We start from the raw sequence: 25,684 nt of genomic DNA, 5'->3' as shown, positions 1-25,684 counted from the left end.
CTTAACTGTCATCTTGCATTGAGAAGGAAACCACCTGATTCATTCCACAATGGATAGTTCCTAGATATCATCATCCTAGATATCTAAATGATAAGAAGATTCTCTCCACAGAGAAAAGAAATGAAATGTCGTAAATGAAAAAAGGTAATCAAAGAAAGCAACTTTAGTAAAGAGCAAGAGTGAATTTAAAATGTCAGGAATGAAAGCGAGTGCTATGATGATAACATACTGATGAAAGTAAAGTGATAAAATGTTTCAACAGGAGTAATTTGCAGTTTCTAAGAAAGAATAGGGGTTAAAGCAGTTTGTATGTATCCACTGTGCTGTGAATGGGGAATATACTGTATCCTGGAGGTATGCGTGAGTTGGGCATCATGTGAACCAAAATGGGCTACTTACAATCCCTGGGGTTTTGGGGCTCTCTGCGGGATTGTGGGTAAAGCTGCCACTGTGACTAGTGGAGACTGTGTGTGACTTCTTGTTACTGAGCCCCATGGCGTCCATAGACTGGCTTCTGCTGCGGATGACCCGCTACAGAGAGAAACGAGGAGATTCCGTCAGTGGATCCACTTTGATAGTATGTGGAAACGCAACTCACTGACCGAGTTTTCAAAGCATACCACATATATGTGCCTCGATACTCAAACTAAATTCCATTAATCCAAATGAAGTCAACTTCAAAAGTTGACATGTACATGTTAGTAAATACTTTGCCAATGCACGGATTGGTTCTGTGTATGAGACACACAAAGTTTACTGTATGTTTTATCAGTAGTGAATATTCCCAAATTTGGTGGCAATAAGCCTTTTTTACAGAGGACATTTTAAAATGCCACAATGGTAAAAGCAAATGTGAACATAAAAGAAATGAATGATGGCTGAATTCCATTTAGCTGCATCAGTTTTCAGGGTCCTGGTATTGTGAATGCTGGCTCACTGTCTGGCTAACAGGGACCCTTGAAAATTGTTAATAGTAACATGTAACGCCTAACTTGTATATATAATTAATATTATGTAGCATAACTATATCACAAATCCAGATTTATTTTACAAAGTGTCAACATTTCTGAATTTCTTTTTTTATAATGGCTTTGCTCAATTGGCTCTATATTTTTTTTAACATAGCTCAATATGTCATGTTTGACAGCATGCTGAACCTATTATGAAGTGCTAATATCTGTAAACATTTTAGAATAAATGTGATGAATCGGAGGGCACAAATGTGTTTGTATGCCGACATGTGTGTTTATTTGTGTGCGCACAACGAACATAGTGCTTTTTGCCTACATGTGTGTATGCAGGACTATTTCTAAACACTTAGGGGCAGTGCAGGTCAACAGGCAGGAGGGAGAGGCTGCATGGAAGAAGTGTAGGTTCACAAAAGGTTGAGGAGAGTGTAGGCTTGGTGTTGGAGGAGGAGGAAATCCATTATCTAAAGTATCTTTAGTGGGGTTTTGTGTCGTGGGAGGGGAATATGAGACAGTGTGAGCAGAAGAAGACGGTGTAGGAAAATATTTGCAGATGTTATTTGTGGAGGTTAAAGGGAGAGAAAGAGAGGCAGCAAGATGGCACTGGACAGGTAGAAAGGTAGAAAAACAGGCAGGAGTTGTCGCCAAGAGTACATTTATACACAGGCAGTGTATGCTTGTATGGAGAATACATGGCTCTAAAGACAGAGACTGAGAGAAAAGGGGGATAGAGTTATCTGAAGTTGCATGGAAATACAGAAAGGATGGGGACACAGAGAGAAGAGAAACACAGCGAGGGAACGCTTCCCCATGGGAAGACATGCAGACTGCACCATCAGCTCCCTAATGAGGGGTCATTAAATCGTTCATTGGGCACACACAGTCACAGCTCCTACCACTGAGCAGCAGCTCCTACCCTAATGGCCATTGATGAAGCACTCAGTCAAAGAAAGTGCCTTTCATACACAACAGGACACTCCACAGCCTCAAAACCACACCATCATGTGAAAACATATCAAGTGAGGACATCAAATGCCTCCGAACTGGTCCTTTGACGTACTGCAAATTGTCTGTGCTTTTTTTTTTTTCCCTCATGTGTGAATACCCAGAATCCCAGCCATGAGCCAGGGGAGGTAAATAAAATGCATCCTTAAATATTCTGCAGTCACGACCGTTCTCTCTCACGCATGCAGAGTTGCAGATTAACGGTGCAATCCTCGTCAAATGACGAATTGGGGCTGTACCTTAAAGGATTCAAAGAAGCCCCCCCCCCCTCCAGCGGCCCCGTTCTCCAGCTTATCTTCGTCTCCACCCAGACCCATCATGGACTGGCTGTTTATGTGCAGCTCCTCGTACAGAGTCTCCAACAGGGCTGAACGTGTGCGCTCCTGACAACAACAACAACAACAACAGAGTCAGTCTGCAAAGGTACTGACACTGACTTTGAACTGTAAAACCCAAGTTAACTCATAATTTCAAATTAAGGTTTATGGATGACTAGTGAATATTGTATGACAGTACACAGCACCCCATCAGTATGACAGTACACAGCACCCCATCAGTATGACAGACATCAGCACAGAAGCTCATCTGCATTGTTGTTTGATTTAGACGGTGATAAATATACTAACGGGTGTGTGCTCAAGTGTGCTGACAAGTGCATGCGCACACACACACACACACACACACACAAACACACACACACACGCACGCACGCACACACGCATCAAAACTTCTATGGCGTAATCTGCATTGCAACACTTTTTTCACCTCTAGTTTGGCAAACTTCTCAGCCTTGTAGCAGGCGTACTCCGCATTGATGAGCTTGGTGAAGAGGAACTCGCGGAACTCTGGGCCCTGAGGAAAGTAAATATAGTGAAGGAAAGGCGGAGGGAAGGTTTGTGATGTCTGCTTGCAAAAGGGAACTGAGGTTGCGTGACGGCTGACCTTTTTGAAGACTGCAGGGTTAGGCAGAGCCGGCCCAAAGAAAGGTACATCATCCCGCGCTGTCACAGACACCTGGAGGAGAAAGCAAGAGGGCGCTGACCATAAAATACTGTCACATGTGCCACAGAAAGAAAAAAAAGCTTGATGAATGAGTAAATCTGAAAGGTTTTCTCATACAATATTGGCTGTCCTTGGAACCAACCTTGTAGGTGACATTGTCCGTGCATGCGTTCTCCACCTGCACTACCACATACCCGTGCAGGAAGTTGGACTGGATCATGTCTGGTACAAAGGGCGTGTTCTCCTCCTGGAACACAATGGCTACAATATCGTTGCCTATGTGCCTCTTCCTCTGCAGCTGGATGGCACACATAAACAAAGACTAGTGGAACAACAGTGGAAACACTTCAAATGGACAGTTAGAGAGTCGCAAAAGCCAATGTATGACACCTTGGTTTTACACTAATAGCAGCCATAACAGTTGGCTTGTAGTAGGTCTTGTGCCAAGAATTTAACACAGTAAACGAGCCATGTCTGAATAGCTTCTTTCAAACATTAAACAAATACAAAAAAAATTTGTATAACTCATCTATCTATCTATCTATCTATCTATCTATCTATCTATCTATCTATCTATCTATCTATCTATCTATCTATCTATCTATCTATCTATCTATCTATCTATCTATCTATCCATCCATCCATCCATCCATCCATCCATCCATCCATCCATCCATCTATCGGCCCCCATTGATTGCCTTTATCTGCTTTTGTGAACTGCTACTGTAACACCAATCCCCCCCCTTCCCCCACTGTATCTTTTGCTCATTGCAACAAGTCCTCCAAACCATACGACCACATATGCCGTTTGTTTCTACCCTGTAATACAATCCATAGGAGTGTTTCATAAATTAGTGCCCCAAGTGCCGGCAGGAAATACGACCCACAGAAGTGTTTTCTAACCTACCTAAACGCAACCATTGTGGTTTTATACATGTCACTTCGGATAGGTTTACAAAAATACTGAGTTAAGAATAAAAAAAATGTGGTCTTGGTTAAAAGCAGTACTTTTCTTGCATTACTTCACTTCGGTGCATATATATATATATACATATATGTGATGTAGTTTCCTCTACGCTAAAATGCCTCGCCGTTAAACAGGACACGAACAGCAGTCTCCTGGGTAAAAAAAGTCCTGCGTTTGTTTGACCTGTCCACCCGTCCCGGACATTCTTGGTTTACAGTTTTTCCTCAATCGTTTTGATAATAATATGATTCAATGGCAGATGGATGCAAGCTATTTTGATCTGCAAGGCTTACTCAATGCACTTTGTGCCCAAGCAATGACAAATGACTGTAGTCATGTGAACAACTGGCCTCATGTATATATAAATAGTCATATAGTTTGATGAAGTATAATAGTCATTCGACGATTGTGCCAAAGCCATTGAGAAAAACTGGAATTCCCCGTTACATGACTTCCTGCTTTGCTCCCGTCACTGCGGTAGGGCATCGGCTAGCAATAATTGTAAATATAGGCCCAAGCTTTCGAAGGCAGCCGATAGTGAGGAAATTAATGAATATGAATGCTAATGAAGGCACTGCAAAGTCAAACAAAAAATGGTTTATGATTCTGCAAATGTCAGCGAACCAAACCTTCTCTTCTGTACAGCTGCATTATCCTTGATGCCAAAAAACATAAATTTGCCAAAAGCATATGTGTGTACTTTGAGTACAGAGTGACTGTGGCCCAAGTATTACATTTTCATCCAAGCAATATCTTTTGCCAAGCATTAGGGACACCTTCCTTCTCTGCTGGAATCTCTCATTGCTTTTTGCTATGAACTCTAATTGAGACAGCTCGGAAGTTCCCATAAATATCAGAGAAGATATGATTTTTCCCTCCTTTTGAAAATTTGAGACATCATAAACACTGCCCCAGAAATTTTTCCTTTCAGCATTCAAACAATAAAATCCTAGATGATATTACAATGTCAGATTTCTCACTTACACACAGGGGGGCTTTATGAGTCCAGATAGCTAAATAACATCTATCCCACTTTCTCTGTGCAGACATCATAATGCCAAACTCACCATGGACAGTAACTCACTTGACATCTTTTAATACTGTAATTCCGCTCCTAAATAAAAAATATCTCCAGAAATAGTGCTATGTTATTACGGTGGCACTAGTACCCTCATGAATTTATTGAACATTTAGGTCCTTTGTGTGTCTCTTCATGACAATATGAACCATCTGTGCAGGCTGACTGGGGTAACAAAGACCACTTTAAGATGCAGTGAAGAGCAGCTGGACCAATGAAGCTTACTGCAACATTTCATCAAAGAGATGAAAGTCTTCGGCCACACGCTATATAACGGCATCCAGATGATATGAATGACTAGTATTCGTTCAGGCTACAGCATGAAGCTGCTGCATGCTCGTGCTCATCTTATGACACTGGACAGAGAGGGAGAGCTGCAGGAGGAGGACGTCTCACACTTCAAATTCTTCAGTTTCTTTTCTTCAGCTTGAACTTCAACATTAATATCTTGTTCATTTATTCTATTAAAAAAAACAAATGACAACTTGTGCTAGAAAGAGGGTTGTCCAAGTAATAGTACTACACCTATCTCTATTAAACTGCAACTTTTCATTTAATTTTTTTAGTACAGATTAAACAAAGAAGACATAACGTGATTAGTGAGTTAGGAGGTGCTGGTAGAAGGATTGTGTTTCAGGCGTGTGTTCACAATAATTCAGGTACACAAAAAATGCCATAAAAACACAAATAAGTTCCCATGATTATAAATCATTGGAAGGTCAGTGTACCTGCTGTGAGTCTCCCTCTGTGTAAGGCAGCTTGGTGGACACGTGGAACATAATCTCCTTATTATGGAAATTCGTGTAGACAGATTCTGTCCCTGTCTGTCCATGAGTGACATCCAACCCACCCCGAAATCTAAAGGAGAGCCAAAGAGAGAGGATTTAAGGGCAGAAGCAAGAAAAAGGAGAGAGAATAATAAAAATGAGAAGATAAGGAAGAATGAGAAGTAAAGGCGAAAAGAGGATTGAGGTGAACAGCCGAGAGGGAGACAGAAAAGACACGAACAAAGCTGTGTTAGGAGTGGAACATAAGTGCGTGCCTTACAGCGGACTCGGCCCATCCATGCTCATCCATCATGAGGAAATGCCAAAGGCACTTCTTCTGCCCACTCAATCACAATGTCAGCAACACTCCACACATCCGGACACTCTAAATCGCTTTTCAGGGATTCGTTTAAAGCCAACTCTAAAGAAATGCACAGTGAACGATCACCTGCTTCTGACAGCCATGAGGTGAAGGGCTGAGAATTAAGCAAAAGCACGCGAAAACGAAAGAAAATGAATTAAAAAAAGTGTCCGAACCCTTTGAAGTCGTGAAGCTCAATCTTGTGGCCCAGAAACTCCAAGAACTCGACAAAGGCAGGACTTTCTTCCATGTTCCCAAAGAGCTCCTCCTCTGTTGTCTGCATGGAGGAAAGCAAAGGACATTTCCAGGAAGACTGACACATCACTTCAAAAGCAAAGATTAGCAGCGGTATCTGGGAAGCGCACTCACCTGGCCAAACCTTTGATAAATAACCCCAAACTTGAAGTTGTTGCTGATCACATGCTCGTCAAAGGTAACAATGAGCCTGGATGCCTGAGGACAAGAGGACAGGAAGTTTTCAGTCAGGTTGGTGGAGATGTGGTGTTCCCTGTAGAGAAGGTTTTATTTGGAAATGAGACTAGCGCCTACCTTTGGGTAGAGGACAGGATAAAACCTATCCACGTTTACTTCTTCGCAAACAAGCTGCAAGTGAAAACATACATTTAGCTTTTGTCATTTGAAATATATACTTACATTCAATTTTTGACTAGCTATTCTGCGCCATAATAACTGCCTACCTTGGCCATCTGAACCACATTGGGGAACTCGGTGAGACAGGAAATGGGAATCACATCATCGTATGTTTTTAGCTTTGTGCTGAAAGGCAAACAGTTTGAATAGTCAAAATGCACACTGTTTGGTTTCTAATCCAAAGCAATCCTCCTGCTTTAATGTTTTTCTTTCTTTGATGTTTAGCATTCATGCAAATTAATTTCCAGTTCAAAGAGGACCTTTTCTAACTGCTCTATCCGAGGGGTACAATAAACAATGCCATGGAAACTGTGCCACATTACTGGGAGACAGGTAATTATTTTATAAATAAAAAGAATCATTACTGAAATTCACTCGCCAACGTCAGCATTGGACGTAAATTGCATGCATGTCCACATATGGATATTGACCAGCACTGTGTGAACGGCTGATTTAATGAGGCACAAATAATACAGATGTACTAATATACAATATATTCATACAGCTTCCACTACTGTTGATGCTCAGAGCTGCTATTTGTTTTGTGAATTCCGGGTCTGTGAGGTTTTCCAACTTTCTGAGTCGAAAATCTGACTTCAGGGGGCATTCCGGTTGTAATTTCAGACTGGGAACTTGGAAATTCCGACTTCTCAGTTCAACTGGAATGCACCATAGGAACTTCCATTGAGGAGTGTCTGCCACTGTCCTAACATACACATATTACCCCTCTGTACTCTACTCGACATGGTACAGTCGGAGTTCACTTTACTATAAAGCCCATTGGAAGCTCATTTCATGTCTGGCAGTTTGGACCATGTTTTGGACATGGTCCAATGGACATGGTCCATTAACTGCAGGTAATATGGACGGGAGATCATGCAACAAACATTAGATAGTGCTACTAATTATCTAACTGGGGAGAACAGCCAATGAGAATTGACCTTCTTCAATTCTCCGAATGGTTGATTTTGTGGCACGTAGAGTTAGTGCGTGTGTCCGAGTTGAGCGCACACAGAGTGGACAGGTTGAGAGAGAGAGAGAGAGAGAGAGAGAGAGGGAGACATGAGTGGTGTGCAGCAGCGGTCTGCCAGAGTTTGTGAGAGGGGTTATTATTGCATGATAATATGGATAATAGCAATGCAAATACAATTACTAAGCACATAATAGATTGTTTGCTTAAACAAAAAAAAAGTGTTTTGTTTGTGTACGATGTCTTTTCAATATGCAAAGTATGTGCTTGCAAAATACATTTTGCTCAGGAATGAGGCACATATAAAACGCCATAGCAAACAAGGACCCAGTTTAAAAAAATCCTAACGTTGGGATGGTTAATATGCCAATATTAATATGTGCTGTGTGAGAACCATATTGCAGTCTATGGTGAGAACATAAGCTTGACATTTGAAGCAACATTAACACAGGAGAGTAACCTGTAATCCTTCTGTTTGAATAGAAATGGGTGTTTTTAGTGCACTGACAGTAAAATAAGACTCATCATTATGTAGATTTCTATCAGACGCTTTAAATGTGGAACGTGAGTCAGTGTGAGTTTGTCTGGGATGCCGGGGTGACTGTGGGTGACTGTGGGTGGTGCCCACCCAGTAGAAAACATCACAAAATGTTGTGGGCTGAGAGATTGTTACCTCGTAACGTTCTCATCCACTCTAAAGCTCGATTAACACTGAATGCAGCTATTGAAATGTGGAGTGGAGTCTCTCGGGTGCTAAATGAAATTCACGGGTTATGTGGTGCGTTGAGCTCTGCCTCGCCCCCCCGCTCCCCCTCGTCTGTCTTTAGCACAATGTGAAGGAGTAGAGGATTTCGGTGAGTGAGCAGGTGGGAGCAGTTACCCTTGTATAACATACGTGGATAGTGTGCTGATTTGTGGCACAGATTTTAAAGTAATTTGTCAGAGGAACTTTAATGTTTATGCGGTACCACAAAACATTTTAACACTTCCATTTTTATTCTATTCATTACATAACTCCCAGAACAGAAATAACACAAATCTCTGTTGGACCCTGGCGTGTGTTTTGTTGTGTTTCTAAGGACACAAGCAGCAGACCCTTTTCCAAATCTGTGACGGTATCGGTATTTCAAAATAATTTTATAATTATTGAATTAGTTTTATTCATAATATGTGTACATTATATATAACAATGCTATTTCTGGGTATTTATTGTAAGAATGCTGCATGTTAATAGAGCCAGTGTTCGTTAAAGCACTTTGACTTAACAAAAGCCCACTGGCGGCCGATGGAGCAGATGTCCACCATCTTTTGTTACAAAGCCCTTCCTGAGATGAAAATTATTTTCTTTTAATCACAAAATACAGTAAAACTGCCAAAGTTAGTTTTGTAGAGGAGAATACAGTAAGCACACAAGTTGCAGTCAAACTGTGTAACATAAGCATCGGGCGTCTGAAGTGATATATAACTGAAGATGATTGATTGGACATTTATTGGGTGCCCTGTGCCACTGTGGGCAAGCTTTGCCTATTGTCGGCAATCAAGATGGAAATACATTTTAAAATTCAGTGAGAAATGAGAATGCTCTTCTTCCTCTGTGTCAGTTTCGCTCGACTGAATCCTATTCTTGAGCAAAGAATAAAAAATAAATAAAACGTAATCTAGTCATAACAGTTAAGTCATGTATGAAAATACTCTATATAGAATGGTTCTGTTTGAAGGATTTATGAGTAGATGCCAAACGTCGCTGCATTACATGGATTTTTGAAGCCAGGGTTGTCGCAGGTTCGATGTGAGAAAAGAGCCATGGAGCGAGAAACATAGAAAGGGAAGAGGGAGTGAAGGCAAAGACCAATTTCAGGAAATTGTAAGAGGTATAGAAAAAAAGCACAAATGGAAGAGACAACAGGTCAGAGATGAAGATAATAGGAAACTGTACCGAAGCATCAAGCGCAGATGCTCCTGATCCCCAATGACATCATACTTTATGGAAAAGACCAAGTGGCCCAGGGCAGCATCCATGGTGTAATAATTAAAGTGTTCCTAGGGACAGATAAGCAGAAGAAACTTAAATGCAGGGGTGAATACTCCTGCAGCAACTGAGAATTAAAAATGCTATTATAAATTAGAAATGGAGAGGCGCCGAGAGAGTCACGGTCTTGTAATTTTAAAAAAAAATTGCCCTTAAAGAAAAGGTGTGAAGCAAGGAACCAACTATTATTAATCTATTTTTCTACATACAACTTCTCAGGTATATATAACAAACTGTATTTACAAGTAGGCCATTTCATTTAAAATTTTGTACCATGTAAAATAATACGGCGACATTTAGTGTTTTTCTCACTTTGAGGGGTGTATGTACTTCATTATATTAGGAGAGAATACTAACATCGTAGCAGTATTGTAAAAGTAAAGGTTTTCAAGGGTAATACAAGGCTTTAATTGAATAAATTAAATTCTTTTAATGTCACATGCAACAACTAGCAACTGGTTTTTGTCCTCATCTCTTTGCAAGTATGCACTGACTTCCCCTGGTGGCTTGTTGCATTGTAGGTCATAAACCCCGCCCCCTTCATGTTAGCCGATTGGACATGGACCAGAATCCTAGTTCTTTTTATGTTGATGTTGTGTAGTGTAAGTTTGTTTTTAATTGGTTATTTGATGCTACAAAAAACAGGGTGAAACGTCATGATTGATAGCGCTGACTGACGAGCAGTTAGTCTGGCAGTTGCATGGGCGGGACCTCAATACCGCGGCTCCACCGTCCAATCAGTACTGCGCAGACTCTTCCCCCCCGAAATTACAAGATGGCCGGACACATATCCGGGATATTTTTGGCTTCACTCTTGTACAGTACAGTGGGGGGACGTGATGACTCGTTGCATCATCTTTGCCACATCACCTGAGTTCTGCAATCGGACTAACTTAATATCATTTCATTTAAAACGCCATTTTTCTTGTTTGATAGAATTTTGTAGGGGCAACCATTACTTCCAATCAATGTAAATCACTAATATCAGGCCAGTTAATGTAAGAAAATGGAAACAAGGGACCTTTCCCAAATTGTATCTTTTAATAAATAGTAAATTAAGATAGATACTTTGTGCTATTTTATTTGCATGAATCAACAAACCCCTTTTTTCCTATTCTCACCTTGCCCATGAATTGCTTCCTGTAGATCTTGGCGGTGCTCTTTGTCTCCAGTTTGATTTGGGAGGTAGGACAGGGGGGTTGATCAGCCTCCGGTGGGTCTTTAAGCTCATGATTGGTCCCCTCGATCCAGTAGCCTCCAAACTGGGGCAGCAGGATGAGGGGGAAAGGGCTAGTGCGACCAAGAACCTGACAATGAAGGACAATAATCATGTGAACAAAGAATACTGATTAGTAAATTACCGTCGGTGTGTCGCATTGAGCACTGCATGGCTTTCAAATGTGTGCTTCTTTATACTCATTTAAACCTTTAGCTATACAGCGTCTGACATCTGTATAATATATAGGGCATCGTTGAGTTCTTTATGCGTGGAGTGTGTTGTATGTACCTCATGAACGCTGGGATAAGGGATGTAGTCCTCTTCTGTCTGCAGGGAGGGAAACAAAAATAAGTCAAGCTGACAAACAGCTGCTCCTAGTCCTACTTTCACTTTTGGTTCTTTGAGGAAAATAACAATGAACATAAACACTGTGACAGAATATTAACTACTGTATCATCAAACATTTATTTCGGGTTTGAATATGACAGAGGGCACATTAGCCTCTCCAGTGAATACATTTCAAACAATTAACATTTATCTGAGATGGAAATCTGCACTCACTGCTCTCGTTGTTCTAATGTAAATATTGGAATTCTTTCAAATGTTCAATAAAAATAAAACCCAACATTCTCAACGCACATAGAAACTTTGGAGACTAGGTGCTGGATCCTTAATGTGGATAATATATAAAAGAAAATCCGGACAACAGTCCGAGTTAGTTTTTATTGCCACACGGATGTTTTGGGGAAGGCGCCCGAAATGGCCATAAAAATATATGAATTTGAGTACTGTCCTAATGTCCTTTATAAACTTGTTTAAACGTGTCATTTGGTAAAAGTTGAAATAGTTTATAACAAACAAGAAATGAACAACAAATAAAATAAACAGGCAGCTTAGATAAAATCAGGATATGCTTTCCAATGAAAGTTTCCAGAAGACTTAGAGACTTGAAAGAAGACACTGACTCAGATAGCCTTATTTCCTCAGGCAGGTCCTTGCAGAGCCTCGGGGCCCTGATTACAAACACTCTGTCCCCTTTAGTTTTTATCCTGGACTCTAGAAGAGACAACAGACCAGTGCCCGAGGATCATAAACAACACAAAGGTTTATAAGGGAATTGCCAGGTCATGAAGTGCCCTAAAAGTAATCAACAAGATCTCAAACAATGAATCCTTAAACAAACAGGGAGCCAATGCAGAGAGAGTACTTCTTGGCTCTGGTTAAAAGCCTTGCAAGCTAAGTTTTGTCCAATCTGTAGCTGTCTCAACGTTTTTTTTGATTAAGAGAAGAGTAGAGATGGAGGTGGAACTACAGGAAAAGTCAGAGGATCACCAAATTAAAGGGCTCAATGGATATCTATACCGGGCAATTCATCCAATAGTTATGGAGACATTTCAATAATGTCTAACTCATGGTGGCACTGGAGGAAAAGACAGGGGCTTCAGCTGAAAAAGCCAGTCTCCACTGTAGCTCCATTCCATTGTCTACATTTGGGCAGTTATCCATCGGAAAACAAGAAAAACATATCACCAAAAATCAAGAGTGACCCAGATATGGGCCATGGTACACTAAAGTATATTAAATATATTAAATTTTGGTCTGGGGCTGTTTTCATGGTATGAGCTTAGCCCATTAGCACTAATTAAGGGAAACCTAACTAAGATGCTTTAATATTTTGAGCCATAGTGTTCTTTCAACTTTGTGGCAATGGTTTACAGAAGACCCTTTTTCAACATGAACAAAGCCAGGCCCTTAAAGAAATAGTCATCCAGATTTAGTGTGGAAGACTGGCCTGCACAGAACCCTGACCTAAACCCCATTCAACACCTTTGGGCTGAACTGTAGCACGGACTGAGAGCCAGTTCTTTAATCGCTCACTATCAGTGCCCGACCTCACTACTCTTTGTAGCTCAATGGAAACGAAATTGCTTAAAAAATAGGTTTAAATGTTTAGTAGAGATCCACTCCAGAAGAGTGAAGGCAACATATTAATGCCCATGGTTTTGGAATAAGAAGAAGAATACCTTTGGTCTCATAGTGTGCATTATTGATAGCTAATTTGTTAATTTCTTTTAATGATTCATGCCAAAAGAACTGAAGTACTTTCTCATTCAACACTATGCTGCATGGGAGCCTTTATTTAAATCTCCAAAACGGCATTATGCATATTAGAGGGCAGCCAGACCCTCACTATGTTACCTGATTCTTGTCAGCCCACAGCGATAAATGGCTTAGTTTTTCTTTCTGATGATGATGCCATCTATTCTGTGCCCTTACGTGACCTCAGATCTCCTGCTCAGAGCATCTCCCAGTCTTCACTGCCAACTGCATAAGCCTGTCTAGGTAATAGCACAGCTTAGGATTTTGCAGGCCTAGTCCCCGTTGAGTTCTGAACTCAGTCGTTGAGCATTCTAATGCCTGTCTGACAGCTGATAAGAAAAGGTTTATAATTCTGCCAGTATGTATGCTTTACCAGACTGTGCTCAAGGAGGAGATGTGAGGATTTGCGACTCACTTTGAGGGGGGGAGGGAGGGGGCATCTCTGCTCATCCATTCTGCAACCCTGTAAAGAGAAAAAAAACCCGATAAGGAACAGGTGAAATATCTACAAAACAACATTCACAAAGACACACAAACACAGTTTTGATAGAAGTTACTTGTGCAGCAGCATAGAGCGAGATCAGTCTTTCTGGCAATAATTGATGTTTACATCACCAGATGTGCCCGAGAAAGAGGAAGTAAAGAGGAGTGATATATCTTGGGGGCTATGTGAAAAAGATAAGCAGAGGTCCATGTGAACAACCATTAAGCCATAATGCAGATATCATTAATCACAATTCCACTCAAGGGCCAAAAAGTGCCAAAACAGGGCTTTGCCTCAGTTCTATGTCCTTATTCTGCTGACTCATAACTACTGACAGTTTCCAAAGCACAAGAGAGAGATGAGGAACAAAGCATTCTTGATCAGTGGCCTCTTTAAGTGGAATACCCTGCAGCAAGATTTGAATCGTAGCAAATTTGATGCACCATTTTTTTAGGACTGAGGAAGATAAATCAAAAGGAAATTGAAAAGGCTTTCATTAAATTCCTTCTTTGAAGATGGTTCCACTACTTTTGATTCTCTTTCCCTCTCGCATTTCCTTTACATGTTGTAGAATATGCATAATTAATAATCCATGTTGCAGCACACAAGAGTGTTTGCTGTAGTGGTTTGCTGGTTTAAGTAAAACACTCCACCCAAATAGCACACAAACACTGACATTACAATTAACATGAACGCACCCCTCGAACTTTTTTTTGTGGTTTTGGTGCCTCTTTCGGAAATATTCTTTTCCAACAAAGATACTATCAAAGTAAACTATATTGATTAAAATATTGTTCAAAATGTTTCAGGATCATGTTAAGCTGGCCCTGACACAGCAATGCCCACATTACACGTTCAATTTGGGCTTTAAAGCAACTCTAGAGAACGTTTTGTACTTTAAAATAATATTTCCAAAATTGTTTTAGTGGTTCATCAACTCATAACAGGGTGAAAAGCACTTCTGCATTCACTTTGCGGCTCTCTACTATGTGGGTTTGCCGGATCGGGTAGCGGATCTGCAGTTCCACTGAGACATAATTCCCACAGGTAGGGGGACCGAAGCAGGAAAAGTTACATAGGCAGACGCAAAAGAGAATGAAATTATCATTCCGTGAAATAGGGACTGTGGGTTCTTTATCAAAGTTAATATATCAATGTACGAAGTGTGTTTTTATCGCTTTTGACTGGCTTATTTTAGAATCTACTCTTCTTGAGTGTTGTTTGTGCAACTCTGGAGTTGAACATTACTGGGTACAAAACACAAACTACATTCCTACAAATGCATCATGACATGTCACACATCTGGTGACACCGACAAAACACAACTGTGAAGAGAAAACACAAAAGGTTCTGTTCAGCACATTTAGAAGGATCAGGTTTCTAAAAGGCAGCCTGGGACTGCCGCTGCTGCAAAACACACACACACACACACACACACACACACACACACACACACACACACACACACACACACACACACACACACACACACACACACACACACACACACACACACACACACACACACACACACACACACACACACACACAGGTGGCAAAGAGAGAGATAGCAGAGTTGTAATCTGGAATGCAAAAATAGCAGGAAAAGCAGAAGTCTCAAAATAGACCTAAATGGAAGTTTTATGTCCAAAGCAAGGTGAGTGAAATTCTGAAGATGCTCTTTGATTAAAGCGTGGTAGGAAAAGCGAATTGAGCAGAGCCTGGGGACCAACTTACAGTACCTGCATCCTCTCGATCATGGCAAACAGGTCCGAGGTCTGTGGAAGAGAGTTGACACTGGGTTTGACAGTTGTGTTGAAATGCTTTTCCTGCAATTTTCACTCATCCTTAATCTCGGCCCACTGCAGAAGCTGGCTGTGCAGTCTCAAGACACGAGAACTCCTGTTGGAATTTCTAAATCCCTAATTCCATATTTCCCTATGACGCTCCTTAACGCATCCCCCCATCCCACTAGACACCAATCTCACTGAGACTCCTTCCTTCACGCTTGAAGACAAACACACTGTAAACAAGTAACTCTTAGGGGGAAATGAGCCTCTGAGCTCCATGGTGCTACTCTCTGTTGCTACAGCCAACAGCTCATGTGATTGTGCGCAACAGCCAAATTAGCTGGAAGGCACTACAATTTTTCAGTCACGTTAATGTGTGAACAAGGCTTTTTTGACCAGATAACAGGCAAGTAGAGAGTATACAAGGCATGAAATATATCTAAATTGACATGGATGCTGTGGCAACTGGTTTTTACGTCAACAGTGGTTTAATCTTGATGTTTTGTGTCCACTGACACCGGTGTTTGCTTATTAGACGAAGAGGTTTCAATCCAGTCTCTGTATTTGTAATTATACCTTGACCATGCACTACCACAGAACATAATTTAGTGTTTTGTCCAATTAGCAGAGGTACTGACACAGGTTAAAGTAGAAGAAAACACCCTCAGGCATGCATTTCTCTTCTGCAGAGGCCACGTTATGGATTTTAAGCAGCTCCGACCTGAGATGAAAAGGGTTCGCAGCAGCCCTGGCGGCAGTGCTTGTTGTGCGTTGAGACCTCTGTTCACCATGTAACACAAGTGGACTGAAGTGTCAAACTGATGTTTCCACATGACAGCTTAAATTTACTGAGGCCACTGCAGAAGGTGCAAAACACACAAAAACACACACACACACACACACACACACACACACACACACAACATCTCTTATCTTAACGCGTCTCACTATCTTTGTGGGACCCGCCAGTGACCTAATGCATTCCCTCCCCCTTACCCTAACCTAACCACCACAACTAAAGCCTAACCTTAACCCTTACCCTCACCATACCCTAATCTAACCCTAATCATTAAACCAAGTCTTACACCCCAAACAGCCCTCTAAAGTTGTGGGGTCCAGCATTTTGGCCCCACAAGTATACTGTATTCCTGTTTTTTTGGACCTCACAATGTACGTACACACACACACACACACACACACACACACACACACACACACACACACACACACACACACACACACACACACACACACACACACACACACACACACACACACACACACACACACACACCACACACCACACACCACCACACACACACACACACACACACACACACACACACACACACACACACAGGAAGGCGTATACGTGCATGTATATAAACATTTGACATGTACGTGTGCTAAAACATACTTAAACGTACACCTATCACCACCCATAATCGCACACCCAAACAAACAGACACACCTGACCCTGACAGCCAAAGGTGCAGCCTGGAGCCTACTGTTTCATGTGAAAATAAACAAAGCTAGACGATATTCAAAGAGAAATTGCTCTCCTGACTGCTAAACAAACATCAACGAACATTGTCATATGCTGACCAGATAATCAGTGAACCGTACAGTAACTACATTACTGCTCAAACTCTACTGAGAAAGATGGGAAGCAATGCACTCCTGGATTGTGGAGCACAACGTGAACCATAGCTATGTAGAAATAAAAAATAGCATAATTGCAGAATTGGCTACTTGCATTTTGCATGTTATCATTAGGTACAAGAAAAAGAAAAAGTGCTGCAAACAGCAACAAGGTACAAAAATAAAATATCTCCTGTCCTGCTGTACCAAACACATACACATGTCTGTCTCTAAGCTACTTTAATAATTAAACAAGCAGCAAGTCTCTCACTTTATGCAAGTGAAAAATACTCACATCACTGAGGCATCGTCTCTTGAGAAAAGGCTTAGTGGGGGGACTGTTGAGCAGTCCATCCAATAAGGCATTCTTAGGTGTCCTGAGATCAGTCATCATTTTACAAGTACGGGTGCAGGCAAACTGACAAGAGGCGAGGTTGACAATGACACTCCACACTCACTATCACTGCTGAGACGATATCAGAGAAAACTAGAATACTGTCAATCAGAATCCACATATCAGTGTGTGAGAAAAGATGTGCTGGAGTGTGAGAATGTAATTTCCCTTCCTTCCCCTTTCTCACCCTCCCATAGACCCACACAGCTGTTCTGTAGGCTGTAGGAGGAAGGGAGGAACATTGTTTCTCCCCTCTCTGCTGCACAACTATATTTTCTTTTGCAAACACACACATAGATGGGGACGCACACACAAAAAAACGCAGTTCTCTTTTTTGTTTTATTGCATTATTAGACTATTCTCTTCCTCTTTTCTTTTATCTGGTATTTCTCAAGCCTCCCTCTCAGAAACTCTTCTCCTTTGCTGTATACAGAGAGCCAGACATAAACTTGAAAACAGGCCAGTGTAGTCATTTAAGTAAGGACAAACCTATACATTTCCCGGGTAATGTTACAAGTTATGTTTACAGACACATGTTGAGAGGTAGGTTTATTGTACCTGCAGTGCTCTCATAAATCATACAGTAAGTGATGATTATGAGAGGTTAGTCGTGTGCTACTATTTCTGTACAAGCCCTCAGACAGATACTAAAGCCTTTTCTTTGAAATTAATGCTTAATAACATTAAGTGGCCATTATAAATGAATGAGAAAAGTTAATAAATGAGTGGTGCCCTCTGGGGACGCTACACATCAAGCACTTTACACTGCATGGTGTCCTTGGTAAGAAAGCAACAAAGTGAAAGTTCCGCGTGTTACCACTTCCACCAGAGGAGATGTGTGACACAGGAAAGCAGCAGCCCAACTCCCTGCATGTGTAGCTGCCACAGCGTGGTAGGGGACATTAGCCAACCTCAGCACCTTGAAAATCATCAGTGCATAGTTAAGTATACTAGGAGGAAAGGAGAGATAAAAAAGCAAGGGGGGATGAAAGTGGGGAGCAGAGACTTTTCTGTGCAGCTTTCTCCCTCATGTGCACTCCCAACATCAGATATCAACAAACACTGACCTACTTTTAAAAAAACTAATGCTGAAAGCTTTCAAGAAGACAGATTCCCCCCATAGGTGTAAAGCGTTGTTCATTTTGCGTTAGAAGATAAACACTGTCAGCAAACGGTCTGTATTGATTTCCCTTGAGGAAATCATTGGGAAATACACAAAAGGACGAGAGGTTGCAATGTTTGAACTGAAGTTCACAAAGTACAGATTTTGAGTGGAAAGAGATAATGCGGGACTTATACTAATCTCTACAGTATATAAAGGGAAACCACTTTCTCTTCTGTTATTTTTGTATGATTATGTTAATGTGGTGTTCTAATCCTTTATTAGCTAGTAAAATATCTATTTATTTAATAACGCTGGGACAGTATGTACAAAGGCACAGGCACTGTGGGCAGCTATGAGGGGTCCTTTACAATTCAATAAACACTGTATTAAATCCTGAGTTAGTGCAGCTGTGAATGAGGCTGATATGTGTGTGCTCTGTGAATACAGGTGAGCATAGAAGTGGCTAAGGTGTCAGAGTGTACTAATACAGATGTGAAAAAACATACATGTGATATTGGATATTAATAATGCAATGTTAGCTAATGTGACGGAAAAGGTATTTAGTACATCTCTGAAAAGAGCACTCAGCTCGACTTAGCTAAGCAGCTGAGGAGAACTCTTTGTGTTAGTGCAGCCGTGAATGAGGCTGATATGTGTGTGTTCTGTGATTACAGAAACAAGAAAAGAATAAACGTTCTTAAAAACCATGCACGCCTAGAAAATGTGTGTGACAATAACTTGCAGTTGAGTGACTAGCCTGGTCTCATCCTGAGGTTACAATTCATTACTGCTGATCTGTTTACTCAGGTGTAGCCCGGCGTTAGCTGAATGCCAAACTGGGATTTGAGAACATTTACAGACGAAAGCTGAATGCTAATTACATACTGATAATCATGTAATCACATAATTGTTACTTGATGGCAAATATGAGGGAGATCTTAATTGCTATTCAGAATCACACTATGATGAGCACTGACATTGTTTCAGTTATGAAGCATACTGATTGCCAAGCTGCGTTGGTGTGTGCTACATTTCAGTTCAAGCTGTTTGGAAAGTCAACACACAGTTGCACAGTCCTCCTGCTGACCACAGTACAGTATGTGGTGTTTGAGCTAACGGAACAATATGTACAGTAGAAGACCAAGATCAGCACTACACAAGTGAAAGGATTCACAAGTTTGACTCACAAGTGTCATCGCTGCACTTTCCGACTTGCTTCAGTTTTTTATGCAGCACACGTTTCGGCTCATGCCTTCAGAGACTTTATGGAGCTGCTGCAATGAACCATCACTGTTCAAACTACCAGCAATTGTAATGAGTGTGTGCGTGTGTGTGTCGAAGAAAGAAAGATGGGAGTGCATGAGTGAGAGTTAAAATTGTCTGACTGATCAACTGATTCTCTGATCGACTGACTGACTGAGCTGAATGGCAGAGTGAGTCAAACATCCAGTATGCGAGTGAAAACATACGCTGTACGGGTGTTAAATGCATGAACCATACAGTCCAGACCTTTCTACTCAGTCTGCCAGCTGAGGAGTAATGCTTCGACTCCAGTGCTTCATTAACTCCTCACTACCAGAGCCCCATTTGAATTCCCACAGTCAAACTGTCAATGCTTTGCATCCAAAGCCAGCTCTCCCTATCCCTCAGTGCTTTCTGGGTTAGCCGCATCCTCAAAGGCAATATGGTAAAAATGGAAAACTAAACTTCAAAGAGAGTCAACCAGTGGGCACAGAAGTCTGTCATTTCAGCCAGAGAAAATCCATTGGGGTCCGTTCATCAGGTCTGGCTCCAGAGACTAGCCTGTCCTTACTGTGGCCAACGGGGCCTGTCTGAAACAAATGGAGTTCACACAGATGCCAACCCCCTCCCCCCACACAATTTCAGCCAATCACTGGCTCATACGAGCTGGCCGATTGTCACAGAGGTTAAGATCTCTGTGTGCTGACGCAAATCTCCTATTGTCTTTTCTCTGGCAAAAGCAGTGAACAATCAGTTGAAACAAAGAGGCAACTCTTCCTATAACATAGAACATCTCTTGCATTTTAATCAACATCTTGTGGGCATTTGTATGTGTGATGCATTATTATCACTGCTTTACCAAGGATTTAATACACTTTTAGCATAAAGAGGCTGAATCCACTAGTACCCTTCTATTGGCCTGGTGAGCAGGTTAATAAACTCATCAAAAGAGTTGTTGCTAAAACGGTTTTGCATTGCACTCCTTAACCCTGTCTGGACTCTTGATGGACAGATAATAAATAAAGGATGGAAATCAATGGATCAGAACCACAGATGTCGCCGTTTTAACTCCCAGCCTCCTTCTTCCTTGTCAAAACCTGTTGCTTACGTTACCCACAATGCAACTTGACCAACAACACTTAATTAGGATATTCAGGGGTGCTATGCTAATAGCGGCTAATGTAGCTTTGAGCCGCTAGCCCTCAAGCAGAGATGCAAAGTGGGCTACATAGGTCTGGTAAACTCACTTCTGTTATTTTCAGAACTTGTAGTGTTCAGCCAAGTAACATCACTTGAGGCAATTCATCAGCCTTTTTTTTCCATATATGCAGTTTTCCCCTTTAAGTTCTTCTTTAGAACAAACTAAACGTGGGAATATTTGTGATGATCACTCATAAAGCACATGTCCGAATCATCATGAGCATGAGTGGGGTGAATAAGTCACTTTGTTTGAAAAGGAACTCCTGTGTTGTAATCACACTCACAACCTAAAACCTTCAGGCCATCAGCTCTGATCAGATCATGACAACACACTGAAGCAAGGTGTCTGACTTGCAGAAATGCAGAGCAAACCTGCATAGTTCTACAACTAAAAGACACAGATATCCTCTCTGTAGCTAGACGTCTATGAGCAAAGGTTCCACTGCCACTTACAGACCAACAATAGTGTATTAGTGAACTGTATATGTCTCATGAAAAGACCATCAAAGCACCTTTCAATATGTCCCATTTAGTATAATCATCTGAAGTATTCTCTGCATATCTCTGATCAAAGTTCTATTATGTGAGTTTGTCTCCATTCCTTACGTCAGCTCTGCTCTATTCAGAAACACTAGGCTGATTTACTTAAAGAGCCTTAGACTAAACCACTGGCAGCACAATCACTATAAAGTTTCCCAGTCTGGTTTAAGCTCTTGGCTTTAACAACCCTATTAAGTAACGTATGACGTCATATATGTACTGTAGAGATTACAACTTCCTGTCACCATAGACACACACAATCCATTTTAATATTGTAAAATATTTAGGTCTACCAGTTTGACAAAATATGAAATATATAAATGAATGAGAACATTTCTCACATGAAGACAGCTCCATATATAACTACATGATATAAATCCCTTGCAAATTGTATTTCCACTGCATGTGTGACAAAAATCCTGACAATGTGCCTCCTATGGTATGAGAAAAGGAACAACTGCTCCAGATCTATATTTGTCCCAGAGACATGTGACAGAGGGCACAGACTCTTCTGTCAGGCACCACAACAACCTGCCAACAGCTCCCAGGGGTGGGGGGCATCAGAGCCACCTTTCACCCGGTGTAACAGCTAAAGGATGGGATGCAGAAGAGGCAGGAAAATGAGTTATGGATTAAAGGTAGAGATGGACTGGTAACACTATTCCATTGCCAACAGTCACTCTGTGTACTGGGCTCATGCTCTCACTGATGCCAAATATTGATCCGACATCGCTTTAAACAGTTACATTATTCTATATTTTTTCTTACTGTTAACAAATCCCATGAAACAACCTAAAAGGTGCCCTGTCTGTGGCTGATGTGTCTGGTTCCTCCCAAATGCTTGTGTAGCAAACATTACTCGAACTCAAGCAGAAAGACCATTTGTTGGGTTCCACATTTAGTCACAAATAAATTCATATTCGATGTGCTGGTGAGGTGGTTCTCAACCTTTACAAGTCACAACATCCAAGAATAAGAAGATGGGTGTTTGCGACGCCCCCTTGATGTCAACGAGAGAGAGAGAGAGAGAGAGAGAGAAAGAGAGAGAGAGATACAAGTGTAAACAACTTTATGAGCAGATTATTGGGAATGGTCTGATTCATGAATGTCAATAAATAATGCTTTGTTTGCGATGACAGTTTAGTTAGCATCTAGCCTTGTCCATTGTGCTCAGGGCACTGTGGATTTCATTTCTTCTGTATAAGGATTTGCCAACAGGGGCAGTATTTGTTAATAAGAGAACTTCATTTTTGGTTTTAGTCTTTTCATGGGATTTGTAAACAATAAGAAAGTCTAAAACATCACCAAACATCCTTAAATCCTTTAAATAAACAAGGTAGGATATGGGTCACTAACTGACTTACTCCATTTTTGTCTACAGTACATTATCCTTCATTAGACAAATATAATATCTACAACATTTTTCACAGCAGGCAATTTGACTTGCCATAACATGAAAGGCACAGGTGTTACATCTAATAAATTAAAGGTCCCATGGCTTGAAAATGTCATTTTTTGAGTTTTTTTTACATTCATGTGTGCGAGAATTTGGCCCACCAACGGGAGATGGACATCATGGCTTTCAAATGAGCAAAGTGGCAGTTGGTCAAGACCACACCCCCAGCCTCCACCTTGCCCCCCCCCCACCACCTCTTCAAAAGCTACAGACTCAGAAATGTCACGTCCTAAGGAAAGATCATTGTGGGACTGCTCTAGTGGCTGGAATTCAGCACCAAGGCCGACTTTTAGGAAAGAGACTTCAGATACAGTGTTAGGGGAACACTAAGGTCTATATATAAAGAGACTCAGATACAGTATTAGGGGACCACTAAGGTCTATATAAAGAGACTTCAGATACAGTATTGGGACCACTAAGGCCTAATAAAAGAGACTTCAGATACAGCATTAGGGACCCCTAAGGCCTATATAAAAAGAGAACTCAGATACAGCATTAGGGGACCACTAAGGCCTATATAAAAGAGACTTCAGATACAGCTTAGGGGACCACTAAGGCCTTATAAAGAGACTTCAGATACATTAGGGGACCACTAAGGCCTATATAAAGAGACTTCAGATACAGCATTAGGGGACCACTAAGGTCATATAAAAGAGACTCAGATACAGTATTAGGGACCACTAAGGTCTATATAAAAGAGATTCAGATACAGTATTAGGGGACCACTAATGGTCTATTAAAAGAGGACTTCAGATACAGGATTAGGGACCACTAAGGGGTCTATAATATAAAGAGTCTTCAGATACCCGTATTAGGGACCACTAAGGTCTATATAAAAGCATCCAAAGAGAACCATGTCATGGGACCTTTAATACTGGCTCTGTTCCAGTGTACCAGTAAGTAAGCCACACTAGTGATGTTGCTTGCAGTAATCGTTCCTATACCTGCTTCAGACTGCTGAAGCCTCATATTAACTTCAGAAAAAATGTTGTTTTGCACAAAATGAGGACAGTGGAGTTTGTCACCCAAAATGTACAGTGGAAGTGAATTAGAAAGAGATCTCTTAAAAGGCTAGTATTACTGTAACATGAGGAATGATTACATTAAGCAACTGAAAATGTTTCAATGTTTACATGGGCACCTGAGACATACTGTAATCACACCTGTGATTTTACTGGGGTGACAAAATGTCAGCTGTAAAGCATTCTGATGATCATTTATTTTTTAGACATTTTAGAATTCTCAGTTTGACATTTATCAGATCAATATCTTGGCACTGTCTCAGTTTGTGATTCCAGAGGATGTACACCGAATGCAAACCTGAACAGAGAAGAGAACAGGTCGAAGTCTTGTGTTACCTTTGTAAGTGAGGGAAGAGGAAATGGAGGGTGGGAGAGTGCTAGTGAGGGCTCTACTTCATCAAAGACACGAGGAATCCTTCCATCTTGTTTCCTGTGAGTCAGAGAGGATGGGGGGGGGGAGAGTGAGAGAGAGAGGTTATGGCCAGCTTGATCTCAGTTTCACACTTAAGCAATAAGAGCACAGGAAAATGTACGTAACAGTGACCCAACTGCCTGATCGTAGAGGATCATTCAATTCTTACTACAATGAAAAGGGTGTTCTTATTACACCACTGCGCTAGTATTTTTTTACTCAGGAGTAATACAAAACATCCTGCCCTTTTGTTGTGTGTATAGCTTGCCTGCAGCCTTTGCCCTCACACCAGCCAGGTTGAAGGCGATGAGATGAGTGAGATTAGAGGCGAGATGTGAAATGTTAGAGTTCAGGAGAACTGCACGGAGGTAGAGGAAAGTGAAAAAAGAAAGGACCCTCACCTTCGTCGCTTCACCAGCTGCGCTCACCTATATTTCTCTCTACCCCCCTTGGCCCCATCCTTCTCTGTGTGATAGACGTGATTTAACCAGCCTGGCCAGGATTCTGGTCACAGCATATCACTTCACACTTTGTCTCACACAACAAGTTAGTTGCTAGAACTGGGAACCCGTCTGTGCATGCAGCCGGTTAGCAAACCTGCAGCAGAGGGCATTTCTAAACATTGCTTAGGAGCAGAAGACTCACAGAACAATAGCACAATGTGATTTATTGGTGAGAATGGAATGAGAATTGGTGGAGACTCCCACACTCACACGTTTCCCCCTATTCTGCAATCTTAGCACACACCACATTGTTTTTTGTGATGTGTTGAAATAAGATAATTTACAGAGTGGTCTGTCTTCTGCAGACAGTCCATTATAGATATTGCAGCTCCTCCATATCTGAAAATGCTGTGCTTTTAACAACTGGGGAGAATCTCTGAGTAAACAGAGTTGCACTTTTATGACAACAGACTGCTGACCTGGACTTCAGGTTAAGAAATCTATTTGTAACATAGCAACAACACTGTTCTGTGTTGCCTCTGGCGTCTGCACATATAAAGGCTATTCTTTTAAATTCCTGTTTCTTTCATCACGTTTTACCCTTTGTACAGCAAGGGTAAGTCACCTACCTGTTGCTTCAACCTCCTGTTTGGGACTATGATGTATCCAAATAAGAAAGGCAAAGCACAAAAGAGCAAATCAATCATTGATTTAGGAAAACTCCACAGACGGAAAGATCCCACAAGACATCTTGCCACGTTAACTACCGATCGCACGCTTGGTGGCCCTCATCATGAAACATCTTTGTGTAGTGTGTGTGTGTGTGTGTGTGTGTGTG

The 25,684-nt window shown here is 41.3% G+C and overlaps 1 protein-coding gene across 5 annotated transcripts in view; it reads right to left on the bottom strand.

The window, feature by feature from the left end:
- Positions 1-25,684, bottom strand: part of rap1gapb (RAP1 GTPase activating protein b) — a 75,317-nt gene that overhangs the window by 10,756 nt on the left and 38,877 nt on the right. For 2 of the 5 annotated variants that reach the window (XM_032513444.1, XM_032513443.1), the window contains exons 3-18: positions 24,328-24,421; positions 15,344-15,379; positions 13,533-13,580; positions 11,306-11,344; positions 10,920-11,105; positions 9,706-9,809; positions 6,847-6,925; positions 6,698-6,751; positions 6,518-6,601; positions 6,325-6,425; positions 5,749-5,878; positions 3,118-3,273; positions 2,916-2,987; positions 2,739-2,825; positions 2,213-2,356; positions 400-531 (exon numbers count right to left, since the gene is read on the bottom strand). In XM_032513444.1, the coding sequence (XP_032369335.1) occupies positions 400-531; positions 2,213-2,356; positions 2,739-2,825; positions 2,916-2,987; positions 3,118-3,273; positions 5,749-5,878; positions 6,325-6,425; positions 6,518-6,601; positions 6,698-6,751; positions 6,847-6,925; positions 9,706-9,809; positions 10,920-11,105; positions 11,306-11,344; positions 13,533-13,580; positions 15,344-15,379; positions 24,328-24,421 (1,546 nt within the window). The remainder of the gene's footprint in view (positions 1-399; positions 532-2,212; positions 2,357-2,738; positions 2,826-2,915; positions 2,988-3,117; positions 3,274-5,748; positions 5,879-6,324; positions 6,426-6,517; positions 6,602-6,697; positions 6,752-6,846; positions 6,926-9,705; positions 9,810-10,919; positions 11,106-11,305; positions 11,345-13,532; positions 13,581-15,343; positions 15,380-24,327; positions 24,422-25,684) is intronic. The other 3 variants (XM_032513442.1, XM_032513445.1, XM_032513446.1) reach the window with 2 other exon arrangements.

This window comes from Etheostoma spectabile, chromosome 4, assembly GCF_008692095.1.
Source record: "Etheostoma spectabile isolate EspeVRDwgs_2016 chromosome 4, UIUC_Espe_1.0, whole genome shotgun sequence".
NCBI lineage: Eukaryota > Metazoa > Chordata > Actinopteri > Perciformes > Percidae > Etheostoma > Etheostoma spectabile.
This window is presented reverse-complemented; position numbering and strand designations above follow the sequence as displayed.